Source organism: Mizuhopecten yessoensis, unplaced genomic scaffold (assembly GCF_002113885.1).
Source record: "Mizuhopecten yessoensis strain PY_sf001 unplaced genomic scaffold, ASM211388v2 scaffold10869, whole genome shotgun sequence".
In the NCBI taxonomy this organism is placed as follows: Eukaryota; Metazoa; Mollusca; class Bivalvia; order Pectinida; family Pectinidae; genus Mizuhopecten; species Mizuhopecten yessoensis.
In genome coordinates this window covers 353,265-367,347 of record NW_018408762.1, presented here as the reverse complement: position 1 = coordinate 367,347, position 14,083 = coordinate 353,265, and the positions used below count along the sequence as shown (strand labels likewise).

General features: G+C 38.9%; 1 protein-coding gene across 1 annotated transcript; it reads left to right on the top strand.

Moving 5' to 3' along the window:
• Positions 1 to 5,147: 5,147 nt before the first annotated feature.
• LOC110463167 lies at positions 5,148 to 12,989 on the top strand. Its single transcript, XM_021517544.1, has 5 exons — positions 5,148 to 5,253; positions 6,021 to 6,251; positions 7,538 to 7,616; positions 8,734 to 8,931; positions 12,524 to 12,989. Exons 2-5 carry the CDS (start codon positions 6,120 to 6,122, stop codon positions 12,736 to 12,738), a joined length of 624 nt encoding a protein of 207 aa, XP_021373219.1. The 5' UTR covers positions 5,148 to 5,253; positions 6,021 to 6,119; the 3' UTR covers positions 12,739 to 12,989.
• The last annotated feature ends 1,094 nt before the right edge of the window (positions 12,990 to 14,083 follow it).

The window sequence follows — 14,083 nt, the reverse complement described above, 5'->3', positions numbered from 1 at the left end:
TAGTGGAAGCACTGTACTACACGTGTAGTGGAAGCACTGGACTACACGTGTAGTGGAAGCACTGTACTACACGTGTAGTGGAAGCACTGGACTACACGTGTAGTGGAAGCACTGTACTACACGTGTAGTGGAAGCACTGGACTACACGTGTAGTGGAAGCACTGTACTACACGTGTAGTGGAAGCACTGGACTACACGTGTAGTGGAAGCACTGTACTACACGTGTAGTGGAAGCACTGGACTACACGTGTAGTGGAAGCACTGTACTACACGTGTAGTGGAAGCACTGGACTACACGTGTAGTGGAAGCACTGGACTACACGTGTAGTGGAAGCACTGGACTACACGTGTAGTGGAAGCACTGTACTACACGTGTAGTGGAAGCACTGGACTACACGTGTAGTGGAAGCTCCCGGCATGTAACAACATACATTAAGCGTACAGTTGAGTGGATGGATCAGGACAAACTTAGTCTGACACTGAATAAGACCCAATGCATGCTGATTGGCTCATCCCAAAAGCTAGCAAAGATAATAAAACTTAATCTCGAGATCAACGGGCATGTCGTTGAAACTGTACATACAGCTGTAGTGCCAAACTTCTAGGTGTGTTCATCGATGAATGTTTGAGCTGGAAGAACCATAAAGAGTATGTATGTAAGAAAATAGCCAAGCAGATTGGTGTTTTTAAACGTGTAAGACCATTTATGTCCATCTGTATGGTAAAACATGTACAATAGCATTGTTTTACCACACTTATACTGTTCTGAGATATGGCGTACTCCATCTAATATGGAATATTTAAACAAACTGTATTATTCAAAAATCGGCAGCAAGATTAGTTCTTTAAGTTATAGGTTTTTCTACCCCAACCTCTGTACTTTTACAACTATTACGATGGCTCCTGTTGCAGACATTTTATGATTTAAGGAAATGCATACTTTTGTTTAAGATTTAACATGCCTAAGCTGTACCTGTTCTTAATCAATATTTTACCTTTGCTAACCAAGTTTCCAATAGAACTACACGTAACACGTTTTTTTAACAGCAAAAAACTTTATGTGGAAAAATGTAGAACAGCTTATGTTTAGTTACTATGTGGGCATTTTATGGACTTATTAAGAAAGCTCACTCATATTTGTACATAGTTTGTGTCTTTTTAGAAGGATTACCGGTAGAAACTGTTTTAGATGCGACGAATAGTTTTATACTTTAACTTGTCAGGATCTGCATATGTGATATTATCATTTATTTATATTGTATATGTCATTTTTTGTATCGTGTTTATGTCCATTGTAAAGTGTGCATTACACGGCCATATTGTAAATTAGATCTAAATCTAAACATGAAACCCTGTCTAAAAAGAGAATTTATCATTATCTTATAGCTCTGGAGTACCGTAGATCAGCGTGTACCCTGAACGAAAATAGAAATGAATATATTATTATTCTATATGATCCAAACACAAAAATGTCGAAAACCGCATTAAAATCGGTCATCCCAATACCGAGATATCGACGGGTACAGTGTATGATTGTCACCTGTCCTTCTTCTACTCATTAACATACTCGTAATTCGCGGAGATTTGGCCCCGATCGGCTGTGACGTCTCAAGTTCAACGCATGTAGCGGTCACCATCGAAGGGAGAACAGCCATCACCAAACAGCGTTAGATTGCGAATTAATAAAAAAAAAATGAGAAATCAGATTATGCTGAAGATAACATTATGTAGATGGTATCAAGTCATATAAAACTTGCCAGAATTTCCAGACAGTGAGTTTAAGTGAAACTGGGTCTCTGCCTTCTTATATTAAGTAACAGAACACAAACAGCTGTCCTGGATGGAGAGTCATCTGACCTGGCTCCAGTCACCTCAGGTGTCCCTCAAGGCACAGTTCTGGGCCCAGTATTCTTGGTATACATTAATGATCTACCAGAAAACTTATCATCCAGTAAGCTCAGACTGTTTGCCGATGACAGTATCATCTACAAAACCATCAAATCCCAAAGTGACTGTGATGCACTTCAGTTGAATTTAGATGCAGCTGCTAGGTGGGAGCGGTATGCTTGATGGCTTTCCATCCAGACAAATGCACAGTCCTTACAGTCTCACAAAAGAAAAAACAGTTTAAACATGACTATATCCTCCACAATCACAAACTTGAACTGGTCTCTTCAGCTAAATATCTGGGCATTACACTACAAGCAAACTTAAAATAGTCAAAACATACAGACAACATTATAGCTAATGGCAACAAATCTTTAGGCTTCCTAAAAAGAAATTTAAAAACATCATCTCAGAACATCAAGACTCAGGCATATCTGCCGCTAGTTCGACCAAAACTGGAATATTCATGTACAGTATGGGACCCTCACACAGTTGAACAAACTTCTAAAATCGAGATGGTCCACCGACAGATATGTCTGTAACAGGTACCATAACATCAGTAGTCCTACAGATATGTCTGTAACAGGTACCATAACATCAGTAGTCCTACAGATATGTCTGTAACAGGTACCATAACATCAGTAGTCCTACAGATATGTCTGTAACAGGTACCATAACATCAGTAGTCCTACAGATATGTCTGTAACAGGTACCATAACATCAGTAGTCCTACAGATATGTCTGTAACAGGTACCATAACATCAGTAGTCCTACAGATATGTCTGTAACAGGTACCATAACATCAGTAGTCCTACAGATATGTCTGTAACAGGTACCATAACATCAGTAGTCCTACAGATATGTCTGTAACAGGTACCATAACATCAGTAGTCCTACAGATATAATACATTCATTAAACTGGCCAACACTACAAGAAAGAAGACTACGCACAAGATTAATAATGTTCTACAAAATAGTCCATCAAATCGTAGCAATCCCATCTGCTATTCTCATACCATCAGACAGTAGAACCCGCATAAATCATAATTTCACTTTCATACATATTTCAACCAAAAAAGATACATATAAATTTTCATTTTTTCCTTATACCATAACTCAATGGAATTTATTACCGATCCATACAGTCACTGTCACAACAGTCGACACTTTCAGAGAACAGCTCACATCAGCTTTTTTACTCAAATTCATTTAATTTATTATAAGCCTATGTACATAGTTTTAATCACAATTTAATTTATGCACTCCAAATCCATTCATTTCATTATTTTTGTATTCTTGTAAATATATATATATAGGCCACGCTGCGCAAAACAGTAAATAATCTTCAGATCACTAAAGGAATACTGATAACCTAAAGAAGAAGAAGAAGAAGAAGAAGAAGAAGAAGAAGAAGAAACCAAACTGACGACTCTGAATACGGTAACATAGACTGGTAGCATTGTATGTCCTGATTCTGAGCGCTGATGAGATTTTTTTCTCGAATGAACGAGTTTGAGGGAAATTAAACAGAAATAGTCTCGATGTTGTCGATCAAAGATAATTTAGCTTGAAAGTCAGTTTGCAATAAGTTTCTTTACTCTACACAGAGACGTATATACTTCTTCATATGTCTCTGCTCTACAGTAAAAACCAATCCAATCCTGTCATTGAACAGCACAACGTCGTGACCAGTTTCTGTGCCGGAATATTTATTTTGCAAATTTATATACTGTGGTACCTCTACGGTCCAAAAATACATCAGTGAACAATGTTTACAAAATAACTTCAACGTTGGTGTCTACTGTTTTTAAATGTCAATATGTTTAGTAATGACAAATCGACGACACTGTGTCTTCCTTATGTTAGGTCAACCAGAGACATAGTATATACGTCTCTGGGTCAACAATTCAAATAAACAGCAAAATACCGACAGTTACACATTTAATTGTATATAATACAGTACCTATGCATGTGATACTAAATAAGATCACGGACTTGTATAATCTAATCTCGTGATTACATGTATCCCAAAAAATTAATTCAATTACGAGATTCAAACATTTGTGTTTCTCCCTATACATGTAGCATTCACAACGTCAAGTTATAGTTTAACATCTTAGTTAAATAATGAAAATCATCTCGATCCACTCCCTTAGCATACGTTTGTGTACAGGTAAATAACACTAAACGCCTGTGTCCAGTACTGACAGCAGGAGGCCCAAGACATACCTATATACCTGTATACAGGTATGACATCAAAGGGATGTCAGCAGGTGGGCAATGGGGTACCTGAAGTTAGTATGTAGATTGCATTTGGTGTAGATGACAATTTAACAACAATGTCCTCAGGCGAGATAACGGGGAAATGTATAAGCAGAGACGTATATATTACGTCTCTGGTATAAAGATCAATTTCAAGAAAAATATTAATAAATGAAATGCGTAGGTACTGTCACAGAGTCACATTATATACAAACTACAATCAGTACAACTGCATCACTCGAAAGATGAAAGTCAGAAACGAGGCAAATAATGCTGGACCATGCTATGCACATTATATATCTGATCAGGTGGTTCATTGATAAATTACTCATCCTTGTGAGACTTATTCTTAGAAGTGGTGTGTATATTTATCATGTTCTACATTCCTTGGATTGCATAATGAATAAAAACTTTTCAAGTTTTATGACTGGGAGTAAAAAAAAAACACACACGGGTTGCTGCTCATTTTGAGTATAAATTATTGTACCGGTGCATTTTTTTTGTCAATTCCAATCGTATATCTACATATTGCCAGGGATGTGTAGTGGACCACTACACATCCCTGGTATTGCAAAGAAAGGGATGCGGTGCGCCTACGTTAATTTGACTCCATTTTTAATCAATTGTTTTGTGTTAGTTATAGGTGTTCATCAAATTTTCTAAAAATCAATTTAATAATAAAGCGTTTATTATTTACAGTCACTAGATTATCTCTGTGTCAGTAACACTAAACTTAATTGAAAATATTAATAATTTAAAAATTGCCTTCTTGTATATATATATTTCATTATTTCAAGGGAAAGGGCTTTACATAAGTTGGACAACTTGTGCCCAATCCCTTCTGTATATTAGATGCAAATAAAAATATGTTTAAATCAAATATGCCATAGGCCTTCAATTTCTCCAAACGTGTTAATGACCGAGAATTTTTACTACCATGACTTTTTGCGCGGAAACCAAAACCAGCGTCAACGTTACCAGTATTGTGACGTCATAATACGATAAACAAACTTGTCCTCGGCCATTTGTATGAAAGTTTGTTTTGTATTGGGACAGGATTTTACCCGACGTTTTACAAGACGACTTCCACCTATGACGTTATGAGTAAGTACTACAAACACAATCACTCTTAATTTAAATTACTATTAATTATTTCATCACATCAGCGATTTCTTCATTGCCAGCTTTATTAACTTAATTACCTTGTTCTTGATAGAAGAACGTCTCAGTTCAACTGGATTTCAAGTTCTGTTTTTTGGGTACATATGTAGACCCCTAGAGCTTCTAAGACTAAATGGATATCTTATCCATTATACCAATATGTAGTGTCCAACTGAATTTCAAGCAGTGTGCCATTGTGGCAGATTTTAATTGTAAATATGATTACGGTCGCCTTCTAGCTTCGAGCTAGAGGAATTTCCTTTTAGCTCAGTGGTAGAGCTAGCAACTAGGAACCAGGAACCTAGGGATCGCGGTTCGATCCCCGGTGGAAGCACACTATTCTCTTTCCTGTTACACCATTACTGTTCACCAACTATGAACAATTTCAACATTCATCAGCGCCGCTTCTACGACTTTTTATTAAGCTAGATTACGTCAACGAAATCTGATAATTGTCTTGAATGAAACAGAAGTGGATATTTTAAATGTAAAGAGGTAAATGTTTGTGCCATTCACACTTTGTGTCAGGAAGAACCCGGGTACATAGAGTTACATATAGTATCGTTCTTAACATCGATAACAATGTATTGTTAGCTTTTTCTAAACATTTTCTTCAGGTTTGTAAGTATGGATTACGAAAAGTTCTTTTTACACAACCAATAAAATTGGTCGTTGAACTAGCCTGTTTATTTTCCATATGCTTTTTCCAGAATAGCCTTCCCGGCCAATAGACAAGGAAGACTTTAACCCCCGCGGAGACAGACGACATTCTGGCCCCTGAGGACACTGATAAGAACAGACCGGCAAGGATGATGAGACGATTTTGGACAATCTTGTGTATACTGTATATGTGTTTAATCATTTTTAGATTTTCTTACGGACTACCATTATACTTACTGCAGCTGTGTGGACGCGTCTTCTACACTGGTTTGAAGACTGAGGTAGGTATTACTCCTACTTCACTCATTCACCCCTACTTTTGTAACTGGACTTGCTCTGTCTTTGATTTGGTAAGGTTCAAATGTGTTTTTAGGGGTAAATAAGGGTAAATATTTCATGTATCTTAAAAATTCTTGTGTTCCACTGCTGATACAAATATCTTCTGTAGAAAAAAATGTATATCCCATGGATTTCGAAGTTGGATTTCATATTGCGCTCCTGTAGTCTTGTATTGTAGAGGACATCATGAACCCCCTAAAGTAAGTTTGTTGTCAAGGTCATCTACCAATAGAGAAAGAGGCCTGTATTGTAATTAATATTTGTTGTTGCAATGTAACGTACAATATGCGTAACTTTTTATTCACTCATGCTGTAATAAGATGGTGGAACTGTTTTTCGTGTGGCCATCAAATAGTTGCAACTATAAGATAGTAGCAATACTTTGCCGTGCTGTCTTGAAATAGTGCTAATACTAGTTTACCGTACACGTGATGAAGTAATAAAAATGTTTCCATTTGTTACCAAGCCCGATACAATGCCAATGTTTTCAAATTCTGTACTAAAAAGTAAGGTTGTAACAGTGTACTCCCCTGAGGTAGCAGCAAGTATTTTCATTGCTGACCTTATACATAAAGCATACATTTTCAATATGATTCATCAGTTTGGAAATGTGTGACATCAAAGTTTTTCTTTTTACACAAACAATATACGTATAAAACGTGTCGCAACGTTTCAAGACCGACTGGTCCCTGTGTGTAGCTATATTAGCTCTATTAGCTTGACACAGGGACCAGTCGGTCTTGAAACGTTGCGACACGTTTTATAGTATATTGTTTGTGTAAAAAGTAAAACTTTGATGTCATAAAGCATACATCTCCTTCGTCTGCTATGATTGAGTTACAGTACGGATGGAATCAATATATTACCCATGTTGATTTGCGTAGGGTAGTAAATACGCTTTGAAAAAAAAATTGAAGCAATATTCCCTGTCTTACAATAGCATGTTAGACTTTGGCAATAGTACCAGTTTTCTATGTGCTCCGTACATTAAGTGGTTGAATCATGATAATAGAAGCAATATTCCCTTGTCTTAAGTTAAAAAATAATAGTTTGGGAATGATGGGGATGTTCCCCCAAGGCTATGTAAGGTAGTATCAGTGTATCAACGGTAGTAAATAGTAACAATTTCACGATGGTAGCAATGTTCCCCAGAGCTACAGTGTATATACGTACGTATAGTAATATTTAGTTTCCACTTTTTATCATGAAGAATTCTTGTCCATTCCAGGCGAACTTGTGCAGTCGTGTGTTGTCGCTATTCCTGATAGAATTAGTATTACAAGGCTGCTCGAATGTGATCTGTCTGTGTAAGTAAAGAACTGCCCACTCTTTTAAATGTAATCGTATACTTGACGTGTTCAGGAATTGAGTGAATTTACAATTTGATTTCCAATAATTGTTCGTGAAAGCTCGTCACTTCAGTTTCCGGGAAAATTCAATCCATTCCAAAGTAAATCACAATTGAACAATCAAAGTCCGGGTAAGTAGATAAACGTGAGAGAAAACAAAGTCCGGGTAGGTAGATAAACGTGAGAGAAAACAAAGTCCGGGTAAGTAGATAAACGTGAGAGAAAACAAAGTCCGGGTAGGTATAGATAAACGTGAGAGAAAACAAAGTCCGGGTAGGTACAGATAAACGTGAGAGAAAACAAATTCCGGGTAAGTAGATAAACGTGAGAGAAAACAAAGTCCGGATAGGTATGGATAAACGTGAGAGAAAACAAAGTCCGGGTAGGTATAGATAAACGTGAGAAAAAAAAAAGGCCGGGTAGGTATAGATAAACGTGAGAGAAAACAAAGTCCGGGTAGGTACAGATAAACGTGAGAGAAAACAAATTCCGGGTAAGTAGATAAACGTGAGAGAAAACAAAGTCCGGATAGGTATGGATAAACGTGAGAGAAAACAAAGTCCGGGTAGGTATAGATAAACGTGAGAGAAAACAAAGTCCGGGTTAGTAGATAAACGTGAGAGAAAACAATACAGATTGTTTATTGATGGGATAAAAAGTGGGAAACCAATTTATGTAGCTGAAAAGAGTTCGTCGGTACCTCCAATATTGTTTGTATGATTTATACAGGGACCTGTGAATTTGTTACAGCTATATTTGGACCTTAACTAAGGTGTTATTTGTTACAGCTATATTTGGGCCTAATCTTAGGTGTTCAGAGTTATTTTATGTTTTTCGGTAAAAATGACACCCCCAATGCTCATATATATATATGATCATTGGGGTGTCATTTTACCGAAAGTCTGTCTAAACCCCTAAAACATGTATACTTACTCTGAACACCTTAGATGAGGTCCAAATATACACGTAACACATTCTCAGGTCCCTGTGTGAGTTTACTAAGCTGATTGTGAGAGGAAGACTGATGAAAAAGAAACCGTACAAGTGCATTTATGTACTATACATATCGTTTAAGATTGGGGAAGCGCAGTTGACAAGACAGAGAAGAGACCGCAGGCCAAAGAGAACGCGGTGACCCAGACGAATGGACAATGGATGAAGAAAACTAGGCGACAGGACCGCATACACAGCGAGTTGTCACGTGTGATAAAGGAGGAGTCAAGGAGGACGCGACGTCATCGTGTTATACTCATCAACAAGTACCGACTAAAAAGTAAGTCTTCTTGACCGCATCCTCACAAATAGTACCGAGTCAAAAGTGTGTCTCATCGACTACAACCTCACAAAATATACCGACTCTAAAGTGCGTCTCATCGACCGACTCCTCACAAATAGTGCCGACTTAAAAGTGTGTCTCATCGACCGAATCCCCACAAATAGTGCCGACTTAAAAGTGTGTCTCATCGACCGACTCCTCACAAATAGTGCCGACTCTAAAGTGTGTCTCATCGACAGAATCCCCACAAATAGAGCCGAATCAAAAGTGTGTGTCATCGACAGACTCCTCACAAATAGTGCCGACTCTGAAGTTTGTCTCATCGACCGACTCCTCACAAATAGTGTCGACTTAAAAGTGTGTCTCATCGACCGAATCCCCACAAATAGTGCCGACTTATAAGTGTGTCTCATCGACCGACTCCTCGCAAATAGTGCCGACTCTAAAGTGTGTCTCATCGACCGACTCCTCACAAACAGTGCCGACTTAAAAGTGTGTCTAATCGACCGTATCCTAAGCATAATACTGACTCAATAGTAAGCCCTGCAGACCACACCCTCACAATGGTGCAGACATGAAAGAAAGTCTCATCGACCGCATCCTTGCTTCAGTACCGACTAAAAACTGAGTCTCATTGACCATATTCTCGTTACAGTACCGACTCAAAACTAAATCTCATCGACCGCATCTCATAACATTTCCAGTTAAATAATTGTATAATGACACAGAAGTACCGCTGACCTTTCAAGATAACAGTCTCACCGTCCGTCTCATAATAGTACAGACTGAACAGTTAGACTCGTCGACTGCATCATCACAATAGTACAATTGTACCGACTGTAAAGCCTCGTCGGCCACTTCCTCACAATCGTACAAGACTCAAAAGTCAGTTTCATCAACAGCATCTTCACAATAGTACAAATGTACCGACTGTAAAGCCTCGTCGGCCACTTCCTCACACCCGTACAATACTCAAAAGTCAGTTTCATCAACAGCATCTTCACAATAGTACAATTGTACCGACTGTAAAGCCTCGTCGGCCACTTCCTCACACCCGTACAATACTCAAAAGTCAGTTTCATCAACAGCATCTTCACAATAGTACAATTGTACCGACTGTAAAGCCTCGTCGGCCACTTCCACACACCCGTACAATACTCAAAAGTCAGTTTCATCAACAGCATCTTCACAATAGTACAATTGTACCGACTGTAAAGCCTCGTCGGCCACTTCCTCACACCCGTACAATACTCAAAAGTCAGTTTCATCAACAGCATCTTCACAATAGTACAATTGTACCGACTGTAAAGCCTCGTCGGCCACTTCCTCACACCCGTACAATACTCAAAAGTCAGTTTCATCAACAGCATCTTCACAATAGTACAATTGTACCGACTGTAAAGCCTCGTCGGCCACTTCCTCACACCCGTACAATACTCAAAAGTCAGTTTCATCAACAGCATCTTCACAATAGTACAATTGTACCGACTGTAAAGCCTCGTCGGCCACTTCCTCACACCCGTACAATACTCAAAAGTCAGTTTCATCAACAGCATCTTCACAATAGTACAATTGTACCGACTGTAAAGCCTCGTCGGCCACTTCCTCACACCCGTACAATACTCAAAAGTCAGTTTCATCAACAGCATCTTCACAATAGTACAATTGTACCGACTGTAAAGCCTCGTCGGCCACTTCCTCACACCCGTACAATACTCAAAAGTCAGTTTCATCAACAGCATCTTCACAATAGTACAATTGTACCGACTGTAAAGCCTCGTCGGCCACTTCCTCACACCCGTACAATACTCAAAAGTCAGTTTCATCAACAGCATCTTCACAATAGTACAATTGTACCGACTGTAAAGCCTCGTCGGCCACTTCCTCACACCCGTACAATACTCAAAAGTCAGTTTCATCAACAGCATCTTCACAATAGTACAATTGTACCGACTGTAAAGCCTCGTCGGCCACTTCCTCACACCCGTACAATACTCAAAAGTCAGTTTCATCAACAGCATCTTCACAATAGTACAATTGTACCGACTGTAAAGCCTCGTCGGCCACTTCCTCACACCCGTACAATACTCAAAAGTCAGTTTCATCAACAGCATCTTCACAATAGTACAATTGTACCGACTGTAAAGCCTCGTCGGCCACTTCCTCACACCCGTACAATACTCAAAAGTCAGTTTCATCAACAGCATCTTCACAATAGTACAATTGTACCGACTGTAAAGCCTCGTCGGCCACTTCCTCACACCCGTACAATACTCAAAAGTCAGTTTCATCAACAGCATCTTCACAATAGTACAATTGTACCGACTGTAAAGCCTCGTCGGCCACTTCCTCACACCCGTACAATACTCAAAAGTCAGTTTCATCAACAGCATCTTCACAATAGTACAATTGTACCGACTGTAAAGCCTCGTCGGCCACTTCCTCACACCCGTACAATACTCAAAAGTCAGTTTCATCAACAGCATCTTCACAATAGTACAATTGTACCGACTGTAAAGCCTCGTCGGCCACTTCCTCACACCCGTACAATACTCAAAAGTCAGTTTCATCAACAGCATCTTCACAATAGTACAATTGTACCGACTGTAAAGCCTCGTCGGCCACTTCCTCACACCCGTACAATACTCAAAAGTCAGTTTCATCAACAGCATCTTCACAATAGTACAATTGTACCGACTGTAAAGCCTCGTCGGCCACTTCCTCACACCCGTACAATACTCAAAAGTCAGTTTCATCAACAGCATCTTCACAATAGTACAATTGTACCGACTGTAAAGCCTCGTCGGCCACTTCCTCACACCCGTACAATACTCAAAAGTCAGTTTCATCAACAGCATCTTCACAATAGTACAATTGTACCGACTGTAAAGCCTCGTCGGCCACTTCCACACACCCGTACAAGACTCAAAAGTCAGTTTCATCAACAGCATCTTCACAATAGTACAATTGTACCGACTGTAAAGCCTCGTCGGCCACTTCCTCACACCCGTACAAGACTCAAAAGTCAGTTTCATCAACAGCATCTTCACAATAGTACAATTGTACCGACTGTAAAGCCTCGTCGGCCACTTCCTCACAATCGTACAATACTCAATAGTCAGTTTCATCAACAGCATCATCACAATGTACCAAATCAAGTCTCGTCGACCCTTTTTCTCAAAACAGGACGGGGTCGTCTTTGCAAACGATACATAAACTCTATATATCATTGTGATTATTAACGTCAACAATGTTTCCTTTTGGAGGAGATCGTTGCCATAACTCTGAACACCAGCTTCAGACTGTTCAGTGCCAGCTTTTGGGCCAACATCGGAGTGTACAGTTTTTGAATAAGAACGAAACATGTAAATTCCATAAATAGCAGTGTTGAGGTGTGGTGCTGTTGTTGTGTCTTCTCTTTGCCGCCTTTCGAACCGTTTTATTGTATTCTAAACAGGACAAGCACTCACTAAAGTCAAGCAGGCGTTCTTTGCAATTGCAGGTTTCAAAGAATTGAAAGAAGTCACAGGTATTTGCATAAACTAAAACATTTAAGAGTACACTTGTGTTTTTTGTCGTTGTTCTCTAGCTTTCCACATCAAGAATGACGGAGAGTCCAAGACCAAACTGATGGCAGGCGTTAACAAGAAGGTTGTCTCCCTTGCTTTGGAGATTGACGGACTGATGAATCGAGTTAATGAGAAACGCCTCATCCTCGACAGACAGCGCGAGGAAAACAAACGCGTGCTTCAACGGTACGAACAACTGTACCACGACATCCAGAACCGATACATGTACGAGTGATATAACTTGTTTCCCATTACAGCCCTTTTGTTGGGCTGTTTAGTCAGCTTCACGTACCAACGCCATTACATTCACAATAAAGCCAACATCCTTTGACGTCGTGACATTAACATACTAGTCACTCGCCACTGAAAAGCATTTTATAATTATTCGCTTGATATATATATATATTTACGTATCCATATAATAATTTTTATATAATGTACATCCAATACTTTTTACTAGGATTTTTATCCAACTCTCAAATATTTTAACAATTTGGATGAGTATGTATTTATATCAATATAAAATAGACAAGTAATAGCTTGCTTTTTCTATATTATAACTTACAACGTTAGACAATGCATTAATTGTGTGCTAGAATAAAATAAATCATCACACCACTCTTGTGTTATACATATGCATTAAATATTCCCCTATATCTACTTATTGCCGTTGTAATCTAATTGAAACTGGCTATCAGATATCAAAGTCGAAAAAGGCGAGGTAAATTCTGGCATTTTGAGGGATCATACATGTGTACATGTAGCGATGATTCTTGACGGAATTTTCCTCTTCATGCTTATATATATATGTGTGTGTGTGGGCGTTTTGACGACACTGCGTTCATACACATGTATGATTCTCCGTAATTTGTTTAGTTTTCATGCAGTGTCGACGTCAATGTTTTTGTAAACTGATCCAGCTTCTTGGGAAACATCTTGATACTGTTCTATATTTATTTCCGGTTGTGAGTAACATGTAGGTTCACATATTTGGTGATGATGACGCCAGTGATTGTTTAGCCGGGGTTTAAAATTATTCAGGGAGAGGCCTCTACAACTATATTTGGGAGAGAGTTCCACTCGTCCACGACCCTACTACTGTACAGGTTGAGCCTCATCCTTCTCTTGAAAAGCTTTTTGGAATTTCCTCTTGTTGTAACCAATGTAGCCTTTTAAATAATTTTGTGTTTGTCCAAAATGTCAATGAACGGGATATTTCGATTGTCAAGCATCACAGAGAGCATGTTTTTATATAACCTTTGACATGCGTATTCATGATTGCCAGAGATTAATAGAATCGATCACTCCTGTTTGGCAGGGAAATCTCAATCCTGGGTAAGATTTTTGGAGTTTAGCACGAGGATGTGAAAATTGCTGAACTTTCAAAATCTTATCCCGAAGGTTGAGATTTCTGTCTGCATTACAGTCTTGACTGACTATTTTCTCTCACGCATTCCTACCATAAACATGCTGTAATGGTGAACTCAATGCACCACGCCATCATCAAGAGCGCATCAAGTGACAAAATTGATGACGCTACCCTATAGCAGAGACGTCTTTGTCTATAGCTACACTGCCAA

What these genes read in the sequence shown, in the direction of transcription:
- LOC110463167 (XM_021517544.1), top strand. Translation starts at nt 6,120, where the DNA reads ATGATGAGACGATTTTGGACAATCTTGTGTATACTGTATATGTGTTTA. An exon ending in CTCGAATGTGATCTGTCTGT is followed by an intron (nt 7,617 to 8,733) that starts GTAAGTAAAGAA and finishes ATATCGTTTAAG; the next exon opens with ATTGGGGAAGCGCAGTTGAC. An exon ending in CAACAAGTACCGACTAAAAA is followed by an intron (nt 8,932 to 12,523) that starts GTAAGTCTTCTT and finishes GTTGTTCTCTAG; the next exon opens with CTTTCCACATCAAGAATGAC.